This window comes from Tympanuchus pallidicinctus, unplaced genomic scaffold, assembly GCF_026119805.1.
Source record: "Tympanuchus pallidicinctus isolate F22 unplaced genomic scaffold, pur_lepc_1.0 scaffold24, whole genome shotgun sequence".
Lineage (NCBI taxonomy): Eukaryota > Metazoa > Chordata > Aves > Galliformes > Phasianidae > Tympanuchus > Tympanuchus pallidicinctus.
The window spans coordinates 3,881,052-3,902,832 of NW_026294741.1; the positions used below are offsets into that span (position 1 = coordinate 3,881,052).

Sequence of the window (21,781 nt, forward strand, 5' to 3'; positions counted from 1 at the left end):
ACACTTCTTGGCTATGCTACCTTTTGCCAAGCTGTAGTCCCTGTCACTAGATGGTGGAAGGGAAGAAACTTTTAGTCTTAATTTCTTTTTGGGGCTGTTTCCACTGGTGTAGTTTTATGGCTTTAACTGGTTGGGGTACCCACGTGTTAAATTGTGTTTGGAAAGAGCATAACTACAGCAAAGAGGGAGGGGAGGGGAGCTGCTGGTGTGAGTTTGTGTGAGATTCAGGTGAAATTACACTTTGATAACAAGGAAAGCTCTGAGTTCATGTGATCCAGCAGGAACAGAGGGGTTTAACCAAGGATTCTGGAGATCAGTCACTTAAGGAAACACAAACGTTTCGCCTGTTAATGTTTTGCTTGCTTAGCTGCCTTTCATTGCTGCTGGGGCCTGTCTAATTACTGCACCTCCTTGTGATGAGTCAGCTCTCTGGATTTCCCAGCCCTGAAGGAACGGACACAGGTTTGGTTGGGCTGTCGGAGCCTATGAGGTTGGCTCGACTTGAAACAAAGCTGAATCCTTTTGGAGCAGCTGGTCTGTCCAAGCAGAGTCAGCCTCTCCCAGTCTGCTGAAGCTTAGACCTGGGCTGTGGCTCAGAAGGGATGGTGTGTGTGAGCGCTCACGAGGAACTGTGGTGGGGCAGAGCCAGGAAACTTAAAGTACCTACGATGTAATGTGTTTGTGTGGACTAGGTGTCCCCAAGAGAGACTTGTTAGAGGATTGCAGTGCTGGTCAAAGGCAATGCAGGCAGTTCAGTCCAAAGCAGAGCTTGGAACCTTGGCTCTGAGTACGTTTAATGGGAACAAGACCGTAATAAAGAGGCTTGCAGGCAGCACCAAGGAGGAGGGCTGTGTCTGATGTCTGGAACAGAAGTGTTTGCAAATCAGGCTCTGTGGTGAGGAGCAGTGCTGCTGGGCCAGGCAGGAGCATGTATGCAAAGCAGGGGGTTCTGAGGGGCGCAGAGATGGTTTCTGTTGAATGAAGGTAAGAGCCCTGTGGGATCCTGCTTAGGGAGTGCTAACAATAACTAAGCAGGAAGTAAGAGACCTGATGGTGTCACTGATTGTGGAGCAAGGGACGGGAGAAAAGGCTTGCAGCACTGTACTGTGTGCCTGTGGAAAAGTGGAACCTGTGGTTCTCAGGCTAGAGTTAAATTGCCCTTCCTTGGCCAGGAAGTGACAACGTGAAGCTGACTAAGGCAGTGTAGCAATAAACTTGTTGGCAGATGCTGAATAGCAAGCCATGAGCAGGGCTGTTGTGGTGTCAGTGCTGCCTGGGTCCTTCTTGCATCTGAGCTGTCCTTTTGTTAGGAGCTGTTTCTGTTTAGGGCAGGGGAGCAAAGAGCTCACACGCCATCGTTTGTGAAGGAAGCTGTTGTCTGAGCGGCCTTGATCTCAGTTGAGGTGTTTGTGTTTGGGCAGGAAGCAAGCAGCGTGCAGGCCCTGAGCATGCTGCAGGATGAGGGTAAAGCCTGATTGTGTCTTTGCTCACACGGGCTTTGAGTATGGGGAGATGTGTACATCAAGCGAGCTTATAGGGTTGCTGCCTTTGATGTATGAGATGTGTGTTTCATGTATAAAGAGCACCTGGGTGGTTTTAAACACAAGCAGGCTCTGCTCTGTGGGGCAGAGCTGTCAGCAGCCTCCAGGGAAAGGGTGGAGAGGGCTCCACTGTGCTGGGGGTTCTCAGTGGTTTGCAGGAAGTATACAGTGCTGGGTTCCTGCTTTGCAGAGCTGTTAGTTGCTTCAGAAGGGATCTGGATGATGGGTTTGCTGGATTTGAGGTCCCTGGATCCATCAGTTGTCCTTCATCTGGCTGATGTGTCCTATTGCATGTTTTCCCTGCAGGGCTCTGAATGGAACGCCTCCAATCTGGAAGATTTGCAGAACAGAGGGTAAGTAGCTTCAGGCCATCAGCTTAAAAGCAGGAGCCTGCCCTCAACACTTGTCTATGCACTAAACCTTACCTGCTGAGTAACCTGAGACTTATTAAAGGGTTTGCAGATCTGAACAAGCTCTTGCTTCCTCCAAAGTCTATGTCCCACAGACAGGCACCCTAAAGTAAAAGAATCTCATTCCCTGACCTTGACTGACATCCCCTTGGTGAACAAAGGAAGCCAGCAACCTCATAGCTACAAGCAGTAGAAAGCTGCAGTCAAATGGATGCTGTGTTGCTGGCTCTGTGCCTCTCTCTTAAGCCTTCACCATTACTGGAGCCTGGAGCTCCAGACTGCAGCAGGAAGGAAAACGTGTGAAGGAGCATTTGTTCCTTTGAGTGGGGCCCAGTAGGAAGTACCGTGCTGTTGCTCTAGGGCTTAACAATGCGGGCTGCTCTGCTTTCTGCCTTTCTTCTCCTTCAGACATAAGGTTAGAGTGTCCTCTCCCTAGGTTGAGTGGATCTGAGCACCAAGATTCTGTAATTAAACCATTACTTACAGGTTTGGCTGATTTATGCCAATCCAGTGGAAAAAAATAATCATTGCCGAGCTGAGTTTGATAGCAGACTTCTGCTCCGTGGAGAGCCAGTGTAGCAAAGTTGACTCATTAAGCCAAGGGTCTGCTGCAGTTTCCATGGTCAGGCAGGTCCCACTTGACTGCTAATGATCTCATACCAGCTAGAGAGATGGGACATCCCTCACAGTGCTCTTCTAAGTCTGGCAACCCAGCATGAGTGCAGCTCATAAACACCTTACAAGTGACCCTCAGGGCTGAGGGACCTGGGTGGAGTGGTAAAAGCCATATGCTTTCTCTCTCTTTAATCCCAGAAGACTTAGGGAAAAGAAATAAATCTTCCCAGTGGCTCATTGTCTGTTAACTCTCTCTGTATTTATTTTATATGTTAGTTGAACTACAGTAGTGTTCCTGAGCTTGTGCCTTCAATCTTCTGTGTTACTGCTCCAGCAGAAGGAAAGACTCATGAAGGAGCTTTGAGAAAGCATCCGAACACAGGCAGAATGGGCTGTGCAGGAATGTTAGCAACACTCAGAGCAGAGAGGCGATGGGCAAGCAGAGCCACCTGAGAGATGTGAGGAAGAGCTCTGAGTTATTCAGAGCTCAGTTGTCTGTTAGGCAGCATTTCCTTGCTCTCAGCCCTAATTTCCAGGGAGGTGCATTCAGGACTGCAGCTCTGAATGCTGTGCGTTTTCCAATCACGAAGGGAGGCAGAGTTGTTTCCTAGAAGCTGTGATGTGTCTCTGAACCCATTGTGTTCTGCACAGTCTGCAGTTTTACCTGCTGTGTGTTTCCATGCAGGGTGCGCTATATTTTGAATGTGACTCGAGAAATAGATAACTTCTTCCCTGGCCTTTTTGAGTACCATAACATTCGGGTGTATGATGAAGAAGCAACAGATCTTCTGGCTTACTGGAATGATACCTACAAATTCATCTCCAAGGCAAAGTAAGTCTTTTCAAATCGGACCGAGTGCATTTAGAAGATATATACGAAGCACTTACTACTTTCCCAGTGATTTTGTCAACTAGTTTTCTTACTTGCCTGCCTAGACATTCATTTTGTGGTCTCCATGAGCTGTTGTTCTTGCATCTGCTTGTAAAAGGAGCAGGTAGGACTGACAGGAGGTGATCTCTCCTGTATCAGGGAGCTAACAGTTTACCTGCTGCTCAAGAGACACAGCGGGTCTCCGGAGTGCTGGTGGGAGGAAAAGGCAGTAACAAATGGAGCAGGGTTTGTCAAAAGTAAGAAGGAAAATTGTGATATATGAGCACAAGCATAAGCTGTTCCCTGCTTTGCTAGGCTGTACTGTGAAGCCTACAGTCTGGAAACAAGTTCACGTAGTGTTATATAGAGCAAACTCTTCCCTTTTAACAAGAGAAATGCCTGCATAAGTCTCTGAGCTGTCAGTTACACCGAGTAATCTGATAGTGGATGTTGAAAGTTGTCACTTTTTACTGCTAAGATCTGTATCCCAGTTATACGAGCTGTCTCCAGTTAATTCAGCTGCCTTTTTATGGGAAAACTGGTCAGAAAGCAGAGTGGCATATGTTGCCTTTACAGTATTGTTTCCATTACAGCAGTCTGTCTTCTCTTAACTGCAGCTGGTGCTTGTGATTTCTCATAGCCTTGAAAAGCTGACTTGTTTGAGTGTGGCTCTCCTGAGCAAGTTGTAGATACATATTTTATTGAAGGCTGTTTCTTTATAAGACATCACTGTTTTCCCTTGAGTTCTGGCTTTGAAGTGTTGTCATCCTCAAGTACTTTTCTGCCCAGAATAATTTCCCCTGGGCTTGAATTGCTGGGCCTCAGTTCTACGTGTGATGTGATGGAAGTGAGGAGTCTTTTAGGCTGGAGCTGTTACCATACCCCTTCCTTTGTCCTGTCTGCCTGCTGGCCAGGGGTTGTGCTGACCAGTGGTCTGAAGACTGCTGTAAGGGTTTCTCAGCTTTGTAAATGCATGAGGACAGCAATTCCTGGAGATGACAGCACTTCAAAAGCAGTACTTAAGGGAGAACAGTGATGTGCAAAGACTGCTATAGCATAGAACCCCCTGACAGTGCAGACATCTCTGAGCAGTGTGGCTGCAGGTGTGGGCTCAAGCAGCTGTGATGGCTCGCTGAGGCTGGTGGCTGTGTGTGCTCCATCGCCTCCCAGTTTGTTCTGTGGGAGCTTCATGTGGCTGGCAGTACAGAAACCTGGCACGTGAAGGAGAAAACCCCAGGAGCCCAAGTGAAATTTTCTCAGCCTTCACTGTACTGGTGTGCAGAGGTCAGAGATAAGGGCCAGCTAGCCTTCCTCCTCCCATTCCATGGCAGGCAAACACCTCTGAATTCCTGGGAGCAGTGCTGGCTGCCCACATGTGCTGCCTGTACCAGCCTCCCCCAGGCACAGCGGGTGCTCCTTCAGCTCACAGACACTGCTTTCCCTTCAGTAAGAAAAATCTCTCAATCTGGGTGGGAGCTAGGAAGGGTTTCCAACACCAGGAGAACACCAGAATCAGCAGAGCTGATTTTGTCCAGTCACCAAACCCAACAAATACGTTGTCAGTAGTTTATGGTGGAAAAGGATCTTTGTGCTAGCAGCTCTCCTGAACTGCTTGGAATCCTCCAAGATTATGTTTGTGGACAGTGATAGCATGTTTGTGTGACAGAAGCCCTTTTTATTTGGAGAACTGCTTGTCTCCAGTGGGCTGTCAAGGCTGGAGGATGCCATATCAGTCCTCAACAGTCTTCCTAAATCTGCACAAATAAATGATGTTTGTCCACTTTGGAAGAGCCCTTGTAACTAAATCTCTTAAGAATATTAAGATCTCGTTCTTTACATTCTTCTTTCTTTGTCCCTTGCTCCAATTTGTAAATAGGATTTCCAGATGACAACCAAGAAACTCCAAACGAGTCCGTGGCACTGAAACTATTTGATAATGCTCTGGTAGAGAATTTGCTGTTTTCTTAAGCTTCTCAGAGGCCGTGTTTCTGTGTAGTGATTCTCTTTGTGTTTCACATCAGGAAAAATGGCTCCAAGTGCCTGGTGCACTGCAAGATGGGGGTGAGCCGCTCAGCCTCCACGGTCATCGCCTACGCCATGAAGGAGTACGGCTGGAACCTGGACAGGGCCTACGACTACGTGAAGGAGCGGCGCACGGTCACCAAGCCCAACCCCAGCTTTATGAGGCAGCTGGAGGAATACCAGGGGATCCTGCTGGCAAGGTGAGTGGGATGACTGGGAATCTTCAGGGTAGAGCTTCCATCCCTGTGTTATGGTTATCTGGAGAAAGGTAGTGCTTTGTTTTCATGGCTTCGGGTGCGCTGGAACAAGTTGCCCAAGGAGGCTGTGGATGCCCCATCCCTGCAGGCATTCAAAGCCAGGCTGGATGTGGCTCTGGGCAGCCTGGTCTGCTGGTTGGTGGCCCTGCATATAGCAGGGGGTTGGAACCAGATGAGCACTGTGCTCCTTTTCAACCCAGGCCATTCTGTGCCTATATACCCTGGCCCTATGAAAATGGGTGTAACAAAGAGCTTTTAGGAGCGTGTTCAGCTTCTAAGTTGGCTGTGGTTTTCTTTAGGGGATTCCTGCTACAGTCGGGACGCAGCATTCAGAGCTGTGCAGGGTCCAGCAGAGATAAATGATGTCCCTCTTTCTTGGCAGGGAGCTGGCTTTGTCTCCATCCCCTTCCAGCTCCCTGTTGAACGTGCCCCTCCTCAGCAGCTGGTCTGGTTTTATTTAGATCGCTTTGGTAGGTGTTGCTGTTAAGGGAGGGGACAGGATGTTCTGTGCATTGCAACAGTGGTGTTTGTTTGTTCCTGTGTGGAGTCCTAGGGCTGGGATGGGGTATGGGCAAGTGTCTTGTAATCCCAAACCTATCAGCTATTAGCAAAAAGACATAAATATTGCAAGAAATCTGCCTGTAAGCCGTGTTAAGCAATGTCTCCACGTGATCAGCTGGAAGGAGGTAGTGATAGTTTTGTGTTTTGCCAGGTGATTTACGTAGGACCCTGGTGTGCCTTGCAGGGCAGCAAATTTCAGCGGAGCTGCCCAAGCTGACTCTCCTGCTGCAGGAGGTGGCTGTTAACATCTTTTGGCCAAAGTAGCAATTTCATGGCTGCTTATTGCAGTTGAAAGGTGCCTGTCCTGTGCTGTTCTTCACAGCAGCTTGGGTACTCCTGTGCTCTCTCCAAGGCACCCAGGGCTCTGTCTTTCACTTCCTTCCCGTCTTGTTTTTGTCCTTTGGCCTTTCTCACTCACTTGCAGAGATCTCCCCTCCCTCTCTGTGCTCACGATTTCCCTCTCCACTTGCTTCCAGCACTCTGGTGGCTCTTTTGGGCCAAGTCTGGGTTCCTGATTTTTACACCAAGCCTCAAACTCTGATCTAGAGGTGACCTGACCACATAGCATGGCCAGGCTGCAAAATTCAGTCTTTTTGGGTAGAAGAAAAAAAAAAAAAAAGCAAAACACTTTCAAGATGGAAAAAAGCACCAACATCCTGTACAGCCTTCACAGGTTTGTAAACACCTGAGAAGAGCCCAGGTTTGCTAGCAGCTGCTGCATCACATCTTCAAGCCCTCAGCCCTGCTTTTGCTGGTAGTTGGTGGCACACTACAAAGCCACCCTGTACAAATGATTTGGTTAAGAGTGTTTGGTTTTCTTTCCTGGCTGTTTCAGTATTTTCTCAAGAGGGAAGTCTTTCTTGCTGCCAACACGTGGTGCAGCTGCCCCCCCAGTTGAGCACACCACAGCTCCTGACCTACTCTGCAAGTCCCTGTACAATGGCACAAACAGGATTACTCGTGAGGCTTTAAAAAATGCAAGAGCAGTGCATTACATCTGTGCACGTAGGACTAAAAAGCCTGCAGTAAGTGAAGCTTCACTGAAGCAAGGAACAGCCTCTATGTGCTGCTGGAATGAGCCTTCTTTATGTGCTGCTTTTCTCATCTCTAAGCTGCTTTTTCTCCCCTTCTCCATTATTTAGCATTCCCCTCTGGCTTCCAGCTGCCTTGTTTGTTGCTGTGGTATTCCAGGCCAGGTAAAAAACAAAAACAACAACGAAAAAACCCCCAACAGATTCATGCTCATGTGACTGCTCGGATTTCAGAGGGAAGGTCTGTGAGGGCAGCCATGTGCTCGCACTATCTAGTTACGGTTTTGTGTTGAGCCTATAGCAACTGGGACGTGTTTTCCAGCTGTAAAATGAAAACCCCCTGCCTGCTTTTAGTCACAACAGCAGGCGTGTTTTGCTTTGGAGCTGTCGTACTTCCTGGGATTAGTTAAGCTGTCCCCTCCCTCTGGTGTGAGCAGCAGAGAGGCCGAGCGAAAACCCCGTTCCTTTTATTAGTTATGGATAAGTTGCAGCAAAACACCATTTGGCGTCGCCTCGTGCAATTTGTGAGCCAGCAGCAGTGGTCTTCCCAGGAGCCTGGAGGAGGCTGCAGCATGGCCATGAGACACAGCCACTGGCTGGGCTCTGCTGGATGTGAGGAGAGGCAGTGAGCACCGCTGAGGTTCAGAAAACATCAGCATCTGCTCCGCAGGGTATGCAAGCAGAGACATGGGCGATCCTTGGCATCCCTTGCAGACAGGCCCAGATCTACTGCTGGCACCCAGCTGTGCTCCAGGACCCCCAGGGATGGAGCTGCACCCCGTGGCAGTGCCTGGTGCCATCTCGTCCTGACCTTCCTCTAGGAGCACCCTGTTGTGGCCCATGCCACGCATGAAGGCTGTCACTGAGATGGGGTTAAGAAGCTAAATCCATGATGGATTATTTTCCTTAGCTGTCAGGCACCCACAACTAAAATTGCTGCGTTCTAATTAGTTCAGTAGCGGCTGTTAATTAACTTAACTGCAACCAGCGGACGTGTCTGGGAGCGATGCTCACGCTGGCAGGGGACTGGAGAGGTTTGGCTGTGTCTCCTGTGGATTCCAGGGCCTTTCTGTGGTATGTGCTCTCCTCCTAGGGGCAAGTGGTGGAAGCACAGCCCTGTGGCCACGGTCACTCAGCAGAGCCCTGGCCAGGTTTTGATGTGGTTTGGTTGTGACAGGTTGCCTCCTTGGCTCTTTGTAAGCCCAGAACACGGGCTGGTTTTTTGGCAGGTGGAAGTTATGGTGGTGCAATGCTTGGACCTTTCTAAAGGGGCTTTCCAAGAGCTGCAGAACTCCTGACCTTCCTTCCTGTGGGAAGGCAGGTGGTGCCTGGGGCTAATTGCTGGCTGCAGAGAATGTCTTCTGTGTTTTCCCATCACGCTCATACATGTACCAGCACACTTCTGGTTACCACAGCCCCAGTACTGACCACTGAAGTTGCTCAGAGGAAGCCATGAGGGAAATGAGTCTTCATTCCTTGTCCACCATCCAGGATTGGGGACCCTGTCCCTTCTGGTCCCTTCTCACCTGCAGGCACGTGGGAAGACACCCTCTGGCTGAGGAATAACCAGTCTATAGCCAATCAAATTTTGTATTTGATGAGTAGACTGATAAAATACTGCTGGGGAGTGGGGTGTGTGTGTGTGTGTGTGTGTGTGTGTGGAGTGGGAGAGTGCAGTGGGATGTAGATAATGAAAAGCAGCTTGTTATTGGGACAGCTCTTCCAGCAGGTTTGACCCTGAAACACTGAGGTTAAGCTGCAGCTGTGCTCACTGTCTCCAGTATTTGCAGTTTTTCGTGTAGGCTGCATCCTCTTACAGTGAGGTGGCTCTGGTATGTGAAAGCACCACTCAGTGTTTCCTCTGCTCTTCCCGCAGCAAGCAGCGGCACAACAAGCTGTGGCGTTCACACTCTGACAGCGACCTCTCTGACCACCATGAGCCCATCTGCAAATCAGGGCTGGAACTGAACAAGAAGGAGATCACTACCTCTGCCGACCAGATCTCCGAGGCCAAGAGCAACGACAGCCAGCAGCCCGTGTCTCCCATCTACCCTGCTGAGCTGGACCGGGAGCAGCTCGCAGAGGATGCAAATGTGATTAAGGAGAGCTGTGTGAAAGAGAGGAGGATTCACCTGGAGTTCACGTGTAGAGATTTCCATGTGGAGCAGGTGGAGGACAAGCTGAACCTGAACAACATCAATGGCTGTACGGCAGGGTGCTGTGTGGATTCTGTCCCCCCTGATAACTGCCATGCTTCTGAGGCCTTAATGCAACTCCAGCACCCCTTGGAAATAACAGAATTTCCTGATTTGACTGTAGACGATCTGGAAAAAGATGCCCTTAAGCCTGATGTGAACGTGCACTTGGTTCCCATGGAGGAATTCACTTTGTGCTTAAAAGACTCTTTCCAGTCCCCAAACCAAAACGCGCCGAGCCCTCAGCAGAACGCCCAGCCTGAAGGGGCAGACCTCAGTGCAGACAGGATTGACTTCTTCAGTGCTTTGGAGAAATTTGTGGAGCTCTCTCAGGAGAGCAGGTCACGCAGCTGCTCCCACTCCAGGCCGGAGGAACAAGGTGCTGGGAGGAATGGGGCGGCCAGGCTGCCTGTGCTGGAGGTGCTGCCTGCTGCAGACGTGGGTGCAGACACCCAAAGGAACAGCTCTGGAAACTCCCCTCAGGCATCAGATGACTCTTCCACAGAAGAAGAGCAACAAAAGGTTAAAATGACTTGCTGGGGGCTTTAGGAACTGCTGTTCCAACCTGCCTGTGGGTAGCTGCCTTGCTGTGGGGTTGCTGTGGACAGGGGTCTTGCCAGTTCCAGCCTTTAGGGGAGAGATTGCTAGATGCTTGTCCTTCTCTGTGCCTTTAGAAGCTTGCTACTTTCTGTGCTCTTTGCTCAAACACCTGTTTACTGGCAGTGCAGGGCTGAGTCAACCTTGACCTGACCTGCTCTGTTGTTCTCATGAGAAACTTATTTTTGAGTTTCACATCAGGGAGAGCAGATAGGTGGGACGTGAGCCATTAGGGCAGCTGAGGCCAGCCAGCATCCTGAACCTGCACGGGTAATTTGTCTGCCTCGAGGAATGCACCGAATAACGGGACAGAGCTGGCACTACTCCCTGCTTGGAAAACACCAGCACTGAGACAGTAAATTGAGGCAGATGTAGAGCTTCTGCTGATTGAAAAAGAGAATGAGCCTGGCCAGGCCCAGGGGGATGGTCTCTGGTACGTCGTGGCTGACCTCTCCTGGAGCAGAACTCAGTAACCTCTGAATTTAGGCACCTTTCTCCTGCTGTTGCTTCCTACCCTGCAGCAGTCTCACAGGGTTTGATGGTGTCCAGGGCCATCATTTTTTTAGGAGCCTCTCTTATTTAAATTCCAGCCTGCATTGCTTGAATCGTTTCCATCTCCATGTGAGGCACTAAGGCTCATCCAAATAGAAGAGGCCGACTCTCTCCAGCAATTTGGCAGGAAGAGTTTCTGTGCTGCTGGGGGGAGCATTGCTGCCCGTTCTGCTCCAGGAAACCAGGATGGTTCGGCACTCAGCCCTTCTTCATGCTGCCCTTTCTGTTCACTCCCCTACCTGGACAGTCTCTTTGAACATTTTTAGTTCAAAACTCGGGGTTTTTGGTTAACTATTTTTCCCTCAGAACTCGTGGCAAATAGGAAATAACAGTTCTTAAATCTCAGACGAGTGGAAATCCAGCCTGGAAAATGTAGAGTGCAGGCCCAGAGATCGTTTCTATGCTAGTGATCATTCTGTGCTTGCAGTCCATCCCTGCACATGAGCACGCATGCTTTCTGCTCCTTTGGAGGAGTGCCCCCTCGTTGCCATTAAGCTGCCTTTGTGTGCTGTTTGTAATTCCTGTTTCTGCCTTGCAGGAGGTCCCTGAGCTGCCTGGCACCGGCCATCTCACACGGTCCCACTCAGAAAATGCCATTTCGGTGAAGGAAATCATCACAGAGATCGAGTCCATCAAGCAGGGAGCGGGGCCTGCTCAGCAGAAGGAGGGCTCAGCCAACCTCACCCTGACACCAAAGAGGAACACTGTGCACGACCTGCCTGTGGAGGCGATTTGGGCATCGGAAAGGGTGGATCAGGGCGAAGGACACCAGGAAAAGGAGAGAGACCCTCTGCAAGCTAAGCAAGAAACTGCTCCCTCACCGCAGCTCTCCTCCTGTAAATCAGAGCTGGAGGAGGTCGAGCAGCTCAGCGTCCTCCCTGAGCCCAAGTGGTGCCCCGGCTCCGTCCGCAGAGCCACGTTGGAGTTTGAGGAGCGCTTGAGGCAGGAGCAAGAGCACCAGCACGTGTCCCCAGCCTGCGTCCTGCTGACCCGCAAGAACTCCAGGAACGACTCTCCTGCTGCTGAGCTGCTGCCGCAGGGGAGGACGGAGGAGCTGCCCCTGGAGTTGGCTCCGGAGGGTGGTGCGGTGCAGGGCTCCGAGGAGCTGCTGTCACTGGGTGCAGAGCAGCCTGCAGGCAGGCAGCTGCCCACGCTCCTTGCGCACCCCACAGAGCCCAGCCCAGGGCAGGAGGAGCACAGGGTGGTGGTCTCGTTTGATGGCACGGAGGAGCCGGCCCTGCCTTCCCTCCTTCCCAAAAGGATCGAAATCATCGAGTTCACTCCTATGGTCAGGGCTGCCGAGAGCCCCGCTGCAGGCAATGAGCAGCCTGCAGCTCTCCCTCTGCTGGATGAAAACTTGAACCCTTCCCTGTGCTCCGAGAAGGCAGCGGCCTCTCTCAGAGCTCTGGTACACCCGCCACTGCCAGAGCACTTGGTGCAGCAGCAGCAGGCTACTTGCACCCTGCTCAGCCCCAGCGAGGAAGGCACTGCCTTGTCCTTTCCCCTCGGTGCTGCTTCCCCCTCTGCCCAGCCCTCCTGCACGCCCTCAGCCAGCCCCGACCGCCCTGCGTTGCCCTGTGTGATGCACCTGGAAGGTGTCACCGAGCAGAGCACGAGCACGGACCATGAGCCGACCACGCTGTGCGGCACTGCGGGAGCCGTGAGTCTCCCGTTCAGGGACAGCAGCCAGGCTCCATGCCAGGGTGGTGCTGGCTCCTCAACCAGCCTGCACGCCGCAAACGTGGACTTTTTGGACATCTCCTTCCTGTGCTGCAGCCTGCCCCACAGCTCCAGCAGTCACAGCGTGGGGGAGCGCAGCAGCAGCCCCGGGCTGGTCAAACAGCGAGCGAAGGAAATAGAGGCACGCATCCGGCACGCAGGGCTCACCACCCCCTCCCAGATGAAGCGCTCGGCATCCTTGGCCAAACTGGACTGCCTGGAGCTCTCCAAGGACGACTTATCCGAGAGGGAGGCGGCCTCCCGCTGCGCCAGCCCCGTCCTCCTCACCTGCGTGGCCCTGGGTGCAGGCTTTCACGGGGCCGGGTCGGAGCAGAGCTTGGAGAGCCCATGTGCGAAATGCCACCCGTTCTCCTCACCAGCCTTCCAGGATCCCCAACCCGCTCAGCATTTTGTAGAGCAGCTCAGAACAGCCGAGTGCATTGCGCAGAGCAGGCCGGTGGAGCGCCCGCTGGCTCAGTACGCCAAAGAGTGCGGCTCCAACCAGCACAGCTCGGCTCCCAGCTCCGCTCCCACGTGGACTGCCCCCCAGGAGGGACCCTCTGCGTTGGCAGCACCCCGACAGCAGCACGGTAGAACTCACCCGTTGAGGAGACTCAAAAAGAGCAATGACAGAAAGCGGACAACCAATCCCCTCTATAACACCATGTGATTCCAGCCGGGGAGCTGCGCCATGATCACACAAGGGGCAGGTGTAATATAAGGAACATGCACTTTATTGGTTAATTTTATATATATATATTGTCATCTTACCGTTCCTGGCGCATGTAGGTGTGGGTTGGTTCTTCTGTGTGTGACTCTGACTGCAGGACTGTTGGTTGATTTTTGTTTTTTATGGGTTGTGTTTGTTGTTTTTTTTTAATGAACTCGGATAACCTCAGATGTTCTTTTTGTTGTTGGTTTGTTTTAAAAGAACACCTCTCCCTGTTGGAAACGGATGCTGGCTCACTGCAGCGGGGCAGAGGTTTGCTCGAAACCAGCTCCTAGATCCTCACTTGAATCAGCCCCGTGCCTCAAAATGGTGCTGGGCATTGGGGCGAGAGCCCACGCGACTGTGAAGGCTGTGCCAAGTCCCCTTTGTTCACTTTGTGCTGCAGGCTGGAGCTGGGTGGTGCTGGCAGGTCCTTTACAGAGCTCCGTTCTGCCTGTGTGCCCCAACAGGAGCACAGGGCTGGGCTCGGGGACCCTCAGCTCTGCCCCCACCTCCTCCCCTAGCCCAGAGCCCACGACCTGGAGTGTTCTTCTAAAACAAACACCTCAGTAGGGCATGAGCCCTCCCGTTACTTGAATTCTGCTGTGGGCCTTCCACGTTCATGGCCATATCGTGTCCTCTGCCCTCTGCTGCCTCCCTGCACCCCAGAGCTGCCCCACATCCCCTCTGCATCCCAGAGGCCGTTGTAGTTGTTACACGTTTTGTTCTCACACTGAATGCAAAAGCTTTGTCCTCTGCTGCCGCTCCTGTTGTATTCAGCCTGGAGGGAGGATCTTTCCTGGAAGTTTCTGTTTTTTGCTAAATTGTATATATGGTATTTATATAGATTTTTTTGTTTGTTTGTTTCTATGTTGGTTATTATTTTGTTGTTTTTTTGGTTTTTTTTTAAGGGCAAGACTGCATTCTGTAAACTGGAAAACAACACCACTTTCCTCACCCTCAGTGCTGTCCATGGCAACTCTGCACCCAAACGCAGTGGCTTTGGCCAAATGTCTCCTCCAGCCCTGTGTTCTCTTCTGCAGCTCCTGGCCTCTCCCAGACCCACACGGTTACTCCCAGTTTCAGCCTGCTCTGCACTGCCTGGTGCCTGGCCCTGCCAGGAGCTGCAGAACGGCTCCTGCTGCTGAATGTGCAGTGCCCAGAGAGCACAGGGCAGGAGGAGCAGCAGCCCAGGCCGTGCCTGGAAAGCAGCAGCGGTGCTGCAGGCTGTGCTGAGCTCGCCTCCAGCTGCAGGGCAGCTCGTGCCACCAGAGCCATGTGGGAGGATTTGCCTCTCCTGCAGCTCCTGGGCTCCTCCTGCTGCCTTGCTGCAGCCCAAGGTCCCCGTGCGTGTCCTGCTGTAGCTGTGCAAGCTGCCCTAGCAGTGCTGCCTGCAGTTTGGAGCGCAGCCCAAGGGTCGGATCGCAGTGAGCCATGGCTTGCTGCGGGACCACGTGGCTCTCAGTGGCTCCAGCTGGCCTTGGAGCCATGTGGGCAGCACAGAAAGGCCATGTGCCCTGGGGTCAGCTGTGAAGGACAGCTTCGGCCCTCACCTCCCCAGCTTTCTCCACCTAGTTTGGTCTCAGGAGAGGTGCCCTTTTTGCAGAGCAGAAACGTGCTTCCTCTTAATGCTCCTCTCTGCAGAGCAGCAGTGCTGCAGAGCCGTGCTGTCCCCTTGTCCCCAGCCCAGCCTTGTTCCCTTCCAGCATTACAAAGGCGCTGAGGGGCTCTGAACCCGCTGGCAGAAGGGCTGCACGGTGCTGGGTGCTCAGCCAAAGCCACCGGGCTCAGAGCTCCCCCTGGGGCTGCGCTCCCCATCTCTGTGCTGCCAGCTCTCCCCTTGCCGGTGGGCTTTTGGGAGGAACGCGGTGTTTGAAGGGCATTTTGTACAAAGCAGCCGTTCCTTTGGTCTCACCAAGCCCTCCCAGAGGGCGCTCAGTTGTTTACATTGACTCCTGTACAATATCTCAGCCATTGCTCCCCCCCCGCCCCACCTCTGCCCGTACTGTAAGTGTGAGCCTTGCACAGACGGATGGCGCCCGCGTCCACCTGGTTTTTACACTGTGTTCTGTTGCACTCTGTGGTGTGTGTGTGTGTGTGTGCGTGCGTCCCATCCTTCCCAAAGTCATCCCATGTACAGACCCCCCCCTCGGCCCCATCCTGGAGGTGACTCCCAGTGAAAGGGAACCTACAAGGCACCATTGGGCCGCAGCACTGGCATAGGGCTGCGCTCCCGGCCATTTCCCACAGCACCAAGACCTGCGCTGGTGCCTTTCCACCCCTGCCCCGATGTGCAATGTCCCTGTGCTCAGCTGTGGCTGGAGATGGAGCACACGTGGTGCCCCCCCGATGTCCCTCGGTGCCTGGGATCGTCCCTTTCCCCCACCTCCTCCCCCCATATTCCTCTAAGAGACTTTATGACCGATGTGCTCCGCTGTTTTTAAATGTGAACTCGTGCACTGATGTGCAGATTCAATGTTCTTGTTACCGAATGAATAAAAGTTTTATTTTGACGACGATGTCAGCCTGCTGCCTCCTGCTCAAGGCTGGGGGGCTCTGTGTCCCCACCCGGCTGGCTGCTGTTCCCCTGCACCCCCCGGCCCAGGTGATGCACTGAGGGTGGAGGACCCCAGCCCCAAAATCCTTCTGGGACTGTGCCCAGAGCGTGCCCAGCACTGGGGGTGTTGCAGTAGGGCTGGGGGTGCCCGGCCTCCCCTGCTGCCCCTGTGCCCATCGGAAAAAGGCTCCTGAGGTCCCCTTCCCCTACGGGGATGTGCAGCGGGGCAGAGCTGTGCTGTGCTATGACGATGTTGTCCCGCAGCCCCCGGGCGGATGGGTGGTGGGTGGATGTCACTTTCCCTGCTGACCCGCTCAGCACAGCCAATGCTCTGCTCGGTGCCCTTGTAGGGGCCATCGCCTGCTGCCTTTCCAGGAACCCCCTGCCCCGGCTCCCCCCCGGCCTTACGATCCCTTTAATCCCCTTTGGGCCGGTGCAGTCCCGGCTAAATCCCAACGAACATCCCGTGGGGGCGGGCGAAAGGGGGTGGAAGGGGGTGGGCATAGGGATGCTGCGCCGCCGCCGCCCCCCGCAGCGCGTATCCCCCATCCCGGTGGGTTCGGGGCGGGCAGCGCTCGGCCGGGGGCGGGCAGGGCCCGGTAAGGGCAGGCGGGGCCGGGCCCCCCCTCCCCTCCTCCTCCCGGTGCCCGCAGCGGGGGGGCCGTGCCGGCCCGGCTCCGGGCTGGGCTCAGCTGTTCCCTGCGGCACTGCGCGCCCCGCGCAGCCCGACCGAGCGGAGCCGAGCCGAGCCGGGCCGTGCCGTGCCGTGCCGGGCGGAGCGGGGCCGGGGACGCGGGAGCGGGCGGAGCCGAGCGGGGCAGCAGCGGAGCGCAGGTGGGAGCGGGGTCGGTGATGGGGCCGGGGTGGGGGGAGCGGGGGGCGAGGGGACAAGAGAAGGGCGGTGGGAGCGGAACGGCGAGCCCCGGGCCCCCGGCCCCTCGTTCCGCCGGGCCCCTCCGGGAGATGGCTATAAATGGAAAGTGACCTCTGGTCGTTCCCGAGCGGCCGCTGCGGATTCAATTGTGGCAACGTAATGGCACGGCCGGGAGCGGGCTGTCCTGCCTGCACCGCGCCCGCTGCCCCTGCACCCCCTGCACGCTGCCTGCAGCCCCTCCGACCCCATCTGCCTGTGCACCCCTTGCACCGGTCCTGCAGCCTCTGCACCCCACCTGCACCCCACCTGCACTCCATGCACCCTCCTACACTCCACCTGCACCCCGTGCACCTGCCCCTCGCTGCACCCCACTCGTCTCGTGCCCCCTGCTGCCCCGCGCCCCCCAGGCGGCCCCCCATCCCTTCCCTGTCCACATCTGCACTCCCAGCTGCGCTCCCCTTGTGCCAGATGGGTTCTCCAGGACATCCCCACGCAGCCCCCCAGCACTGAGGGCCTTGTCCTGGTGGTGACACCATTTCGGGGACCCCCCAACTCCTGGGCAGAGCCAAAGGGGCACAAACCTGCAGGAACGGGCTGTGCTGCACCGGGCTGTGATGCCGACTGGCCCCAAAGGGCACTGTGGGGTTGTGGGGTCACCATCCCACGGCACTGCAGAGCTGCAGCACTGGGAGTGACACTGGGGTCTCCAGGAGGGTCAGTGCACACCTGGAACGGGCTGGGGTGATGGGGGTATGGGATAACCCCAATTAGACCCCCCCAGTGCTGTGCTGAGCTCCAGGCTCCTCTCCACTCTCTCTGCACATGGGGCCGTGTGGCCATGCTGCCCAAAGCTCTGATGTTCTGAGTCCCCGAGCGCTGGGGAAGTGTGACCCAGGTGGGAGACCTCAGATCACTGCTCTGGGATGGGACACGAGGGGACACACGGGGATGAGCTGTGACCCAGTGCATGGCACCTCCTAATCCCCCCCCCAGAGCTTTTTGCAGCACCGCTTTCCCGCTGTCACTACGTATGGGTCAGCTCTGGTGATGGCCACAGGGCACAGCACAGCCATGAGGATGGCATGGACCTAGGACATAACATAACCATGGGGGTGGCACGGGCATAGGGCATGGCACAGCTCTAGGGGATGGCACAGCCCTGATGCACAGCACAGCCACATCCCCACCACAAAGCAGACAGGCAGCACTGTGCTGTGGGATGCTGGTGCCCAGTAGCCACCCCAACACCCACAGCTGCCCCAGCTCCCTCTGTGGGGCGAGGACCACACCAGGTTCCATCCCGTGCCCCCATCCCATGCCATCGCCACATCCCCACACTCCTTCCAAACCTGGGTGGGGATCCCTCTCAGCACGAGATCTGTGGGTGTTGAGGTCCCTGCGCCCCACTGGGGGGCTCCACGTCCTGACCTGTGCCCCCCCAGCCATGAGCCGCCGCGTGGTGCGCCAGAGCAAGTTCCGCCACGTCTTTGGGCAGCCGGTGAAGGCCGACCAGATGTATGAGGACATCCGTGTCTCCAAGGTGACGTGGGACAGCTCCTTCTGCGCCGTCAACCCCAAATTCCTGGCCATCATTGTGGAGTCGGGTGGCGGGGGGGCCTTCATGGTCCTGCCCCTGTCCAAGGTGAGTGGAGGCGTTGGGATGGGTCCCCCATGGGTGGTACTGGGTATGGGATGTGATGAGAGGCTCTGCTCTGGGCATGGGGTGTGGTGACGGCTCTTCATCTCTTTGCCCCCATATCCCCAGCCTGTGGGGGGCTCAGGGACCCTGAGGGAGTTACTGGCACATATCCTGGGGACAACTGCAGTGACAAAGGGAACCCTCCATCCACTTTCTCCCCAGCCCCAAATCCCTGAGTGTGTGTATGTGTGTGTCTGCCCACCCCAACACAGGGACCAGGCCCCCTCTTGTGTCCCACACCACCACCATAGGGCACGCAGCAATCCGTTCCCAGGCATATTGCTGCCCTCTGCATCCCCATGGGGCTCAGTGCCTCAGTTTCCCCATGGCTCCCTCCGTGCTGTATCTGTGCTGTGGCTCAGGGGAGGGGTTCCAGGCTCATCCACCCCCCCTTGTGCTGCAGACAGGCCGTGTGGACAAGAACCACCCGCTGGTGACGGGGCACACGGCGCCCGTGCTGGACATCGACTGGTGCCCCCACAACGACAACGTCATCGCCAGCGCCTCCGAGGACACCACCGTTATGGTGAGGGGCGGGCGGTGGGGGGGGTATGGAGGGCCCCCCCCCCTCCCTTCCCGTTGCTTTGCTGCCTGCAAAGTGTCACCGACCTATTTTTAGAGGCAGTGCCATGCGTGTGTGCTGCTGGCGGCGGCCGCCGGCTCCATGATGCAGCACTTTATGCTAAATATACCCTCCCTGCGACTCAGCACCGGGGGGGCCACATGCGGCACAATGGGGCTGTGCCCCCCCTACCCCCCTCCATCCCCCCGGCACCACGTGCTCCCTGCAGCATCAGGACGTGTATCGGAGCAGCTCTGAGGTTAATTATCCCCGTGTCGTCCCCGTCCCCCCCCCAGGTGTGGCAGATCCCAGACTACGTCCCCGTGCGCAGCATCACGGAGCCGGTGGTGACGCTGGAGGGGCACTCCAAGCGCGTGGGCATCATCTGCTGGCACCCCACAGCCCGCAACGTGCTGCTGAGCGCAGGTGGGGCTCACCCCAAGTCTCGTGGGAATCAATGGTAAAACCCCAAATCCCCACTGGGGACCAATGGTAGTCCCACTCCAAGTCCCACGAAGAACTGATGGTGATCACCCCAAGTTCCGTCAGGAACCAAAGGTGGTCACCCAAATCCGCACTGAGGACCAACAGCAGTCACCCCAAATCCCCACCGGGAACCCGTAGTGGTCACCAGTGTGGTGACACTGCCCCGATGTCCCCTGCAGGCTGTGATAACCTGGTTATCCTCTGGAACGTGGGCACGGGGGAGATGCTGCTGGCTCTGGAGGATATGCACACCGACCTCATCTACAACGTGGGCTGGAACCGCAACGGCAGCCTCCTGGTCACCACCTGCAAGGACAAGAAGGTGCGAGTCATCGACCCGCGCAAGCAGACGGTGGTGGCGGTGAGTGTCCCCAGCGTGTCCCCGTCTCCACCTCCCCACCTCGCTCCCCCCCCTCCCCGCTAACGGCCGGCCCCACTAACCCCGTCCCTCTGTGTTTGCCTTTAACCCGCTAACGCCCAACGCAGGAGATAACCAAACCGCACGACGGCGCCCGGCCCATCCGCGCCATCTTCATGGCCGATGGCAAGATCTTCACCACCGGCTTCAGCAAGATGAGTGAGCGGCAGCTGGGCCTCTGGGACCTGGTATGGGGCCGCGCCGTGACCCACTGTGCCCCCCAGGACCCCGCGTGCCCCCCCCAGGACCCTCCTGCGCCCACCTCCACTGGAACCCAATAGCTGCAGCAGGGATGGATCCGCGCCCTCACACCCCATCCCTGCGCCACGCGCTGACTCTGTGCCCCCCATCCCCAGGAGAGGTTCGCTCCCCACGAGGGGCTGAGGCCCGTGCGGGCCATCTTCACGCGGGAAGGACACATCTTTACCACGGGCTTTACCAGGATGAGCCAGCGGGAGCTGGGGCTGTGGGACCCGGTAACGAGGCCGCATGGAGTGATGCTCCCGGGAACTCAGCTTCCCAAACCCAAATCCATTCTTCCCCAAAATACGACGCCGAGTTTCCCCGTGTGCTGTGCCCGTGTGCCGTGCAGTGCCTGGGTGTGAGGTTGGGGTGGGTGGGTGGGGGCACCCATAGGGCAGTGCAGGTAAGCAGGAATGGGGTGTGGGCATGCCGGGGGGGAGGCCCTGGGGGTGTCCCCATCCCTGTGGTGTGCAGTGCTGAATGGTGTGGCTGATGGAGGCGGGGGCCCGGCGCTCACCCCCAGCTGCATCCCCGTAGAAAAACTTTGAGGAGCCCATCGCACTGCAGGAGATGGACACCAGCAATGGGGTCCTACTGCCCTTCTATGACGCCGACTCCAGCATTGTGTACCTCTGTGGAAAGGTGACCCCAGGTTCCCCCCCCCCCTACTGCACCCCCCTGCCATGGGGAGAGGTCAGGGGGCTGACAGCCCTCCCCGTATCGGCAGGGGGACAGCAGCATCCGCTACTTTGAGATCACGGACGAGGCGCCCTACGTGCACTACCTGAACACTTACAGCAGCAAAGAGCCACAGCGTGGCATGGGCTTCATGCCCAAGAGGGGACTGGATGTCAGCAAGTGTGAAATTGCCAGGTTGGGGCTGGAGGGGTCTGGGGGGTTGGGGGGGTCGACAATGGGAGAGGCCATCAGCCCCCAACCACCTCTGCCCCACTCAGGTTCTTCAAGCTGCACGAGCGCAAGTGTGAGCCCATCGTCATGACGGTGCCACGCAAGGTGAGCCCTCGGGCACCTCCTGAGGACAGTGGGGTTTTAGGGACAATGGTGTTTCAAGGGGGAGAGTTGAGCGCCCCATCTCACTGTGCCCCCATGTTGCCCCCGCAGTCAGACCTCTTCCAGGACGACCTGTACCCCGACACGCCGGGCCCTGAGCCGGCCCTGGAGGCGGATGAGTGGCTGTCAGGGAAGGACGCGGAGCCCATCCTCATCTCGCTGCGGGACGGCTACGTCCCCGTCAAGAATCGGGAGCTGAAGGTGGTCAAGAAGAACATCCTGGACACCAAACCCCCCCCGGGCTCCCGCCGCAGCTCCACTTCCATTACCGACATCTCTGTGAGTGTCCCATCACCTCCCCAGGGGATGTGCCACCCTACAGGGACACCGGCCCATGTGGGGCATCGGCCCATGGGAACATTGGTGCATGGAGATGTTGGTCCATGGTGGATATTGACTGATGGAGATGCTGTCCCATGAGGGCCCTTGGGGATGTGGCACAGGGCTGTCCCCTTCTTCAGGGGCTGATGGCCACGGCGGGGTTCTGTATGCACAGCACCGACCCTTTGTGTCCTCCCACAGACCCCCGTCCTGGATGAGGTGTTGGAGGAGATCCGGGTGCTGAAGGAGACGGTGCAGGCGCAGGAGAAGCGCATCTCCGCTCTGGAGCACAAACTCTGCCAGTTCACCAATGGCACGGACTGAGGCACGGGTATGGGACTGCGCCCAGCCCAGCATTAAACCGCATCCCGCAGCGGGCAGGAGGCCACAGCCATGTTCTTTCCCCAGGAGCTGTTGGGGGGGGGGGGGGTCGGACTCTGGACCCCCCCACCCCTTTTTACTCCTAGGGT

General features: G+C 56.0%; 2 protein-coding genes across 7 annotated transcripts in view; both read left to right on the forward strand.

The window, feature by feature from the left end:
• SSH2 (slingshot protein phosphatase 2) overlaps positions 1 to 15,599 on the forward strand; it is a 72,066-nt gene extending 56,467 nt beyond the window's left edge. For all 3 annotated transcript variants that reach the window (XM_052688632.1, XM_052688634.1, XM_052688633.1), the window contains 5 exons: positions 1,848 to 1,894; positions 3,252 to 3,398; positions 5,459 to 5,659; positions 9,185 to 10,025; positions 11,191 to 15,599. In XM_052688632.1, coding sequence (XP_052544592.1) covers positions 1,848 to 1,894; positions 3,252 to 3,398; positions 5,459 to 5,659; positions 9,185 to 10,025; positions 11,191 to 13,041 — 3,087 coding nt within the window. In that variant the 3' untranslated portion in view covers positions 13,042 to 15,599. The remainder of the gene's footprint in view (positions 1 to 1,847; positions 1,895 to 3,251; positions 3,399 to 5,458; positions 5,660 to 9,184; positions 10,026 to 11,190) is intronic.
• Positions 15,600 to 16,331: 732 nt separating this feature from the next.
• On the forward strand, positions 16,332 to 21,689 carry CORO6 (coronin 6). 4 transcript variants are annotated; one of them, XM_052688956.1, is made up of 12 exons: positions 16,332 to 16,471; positions 17,954 to 18,153; positions 18,614 to 18,736; positions 19,069 to 19,198; positions 19,438 to 19,619; positions 19,745 to 19,864; positions 20,033 to 20,152; positions 20,457 to 20,561; positions 20,647 to 20,792; positions 20,876 to 20,933; positions 21,042 to 21,269; positions 21,513 to 21,689. In XM_052688956.1, exons 2-12 carry the CDS (start codon positions 17,956 to 17,958, stop codon positions 21,633 to 21,635), a joined length of 1,533 nt encoding a protein of 510 aa, XP_052544916.1. In that variant the 5' UTR covers positions 16,332 to 16,471; positions 17,954 to 17,955; the 3' UTR covers positions 21,636 to 21,689. The 4 variants fall into 4 exon arrangements, with proteins under 4 accessions (XP_052544916.1, XP_052544918.1, XP_052544917.1 ...); XM_052688958.1 differs by lacking the exon at positions 20,033 to 20,152; XM_052688957.1 differs by lacking the exon at positions 19,745 to 19,864.
• Positions 21,690 to 21,781: the final 92 nt, after the last annotated feature.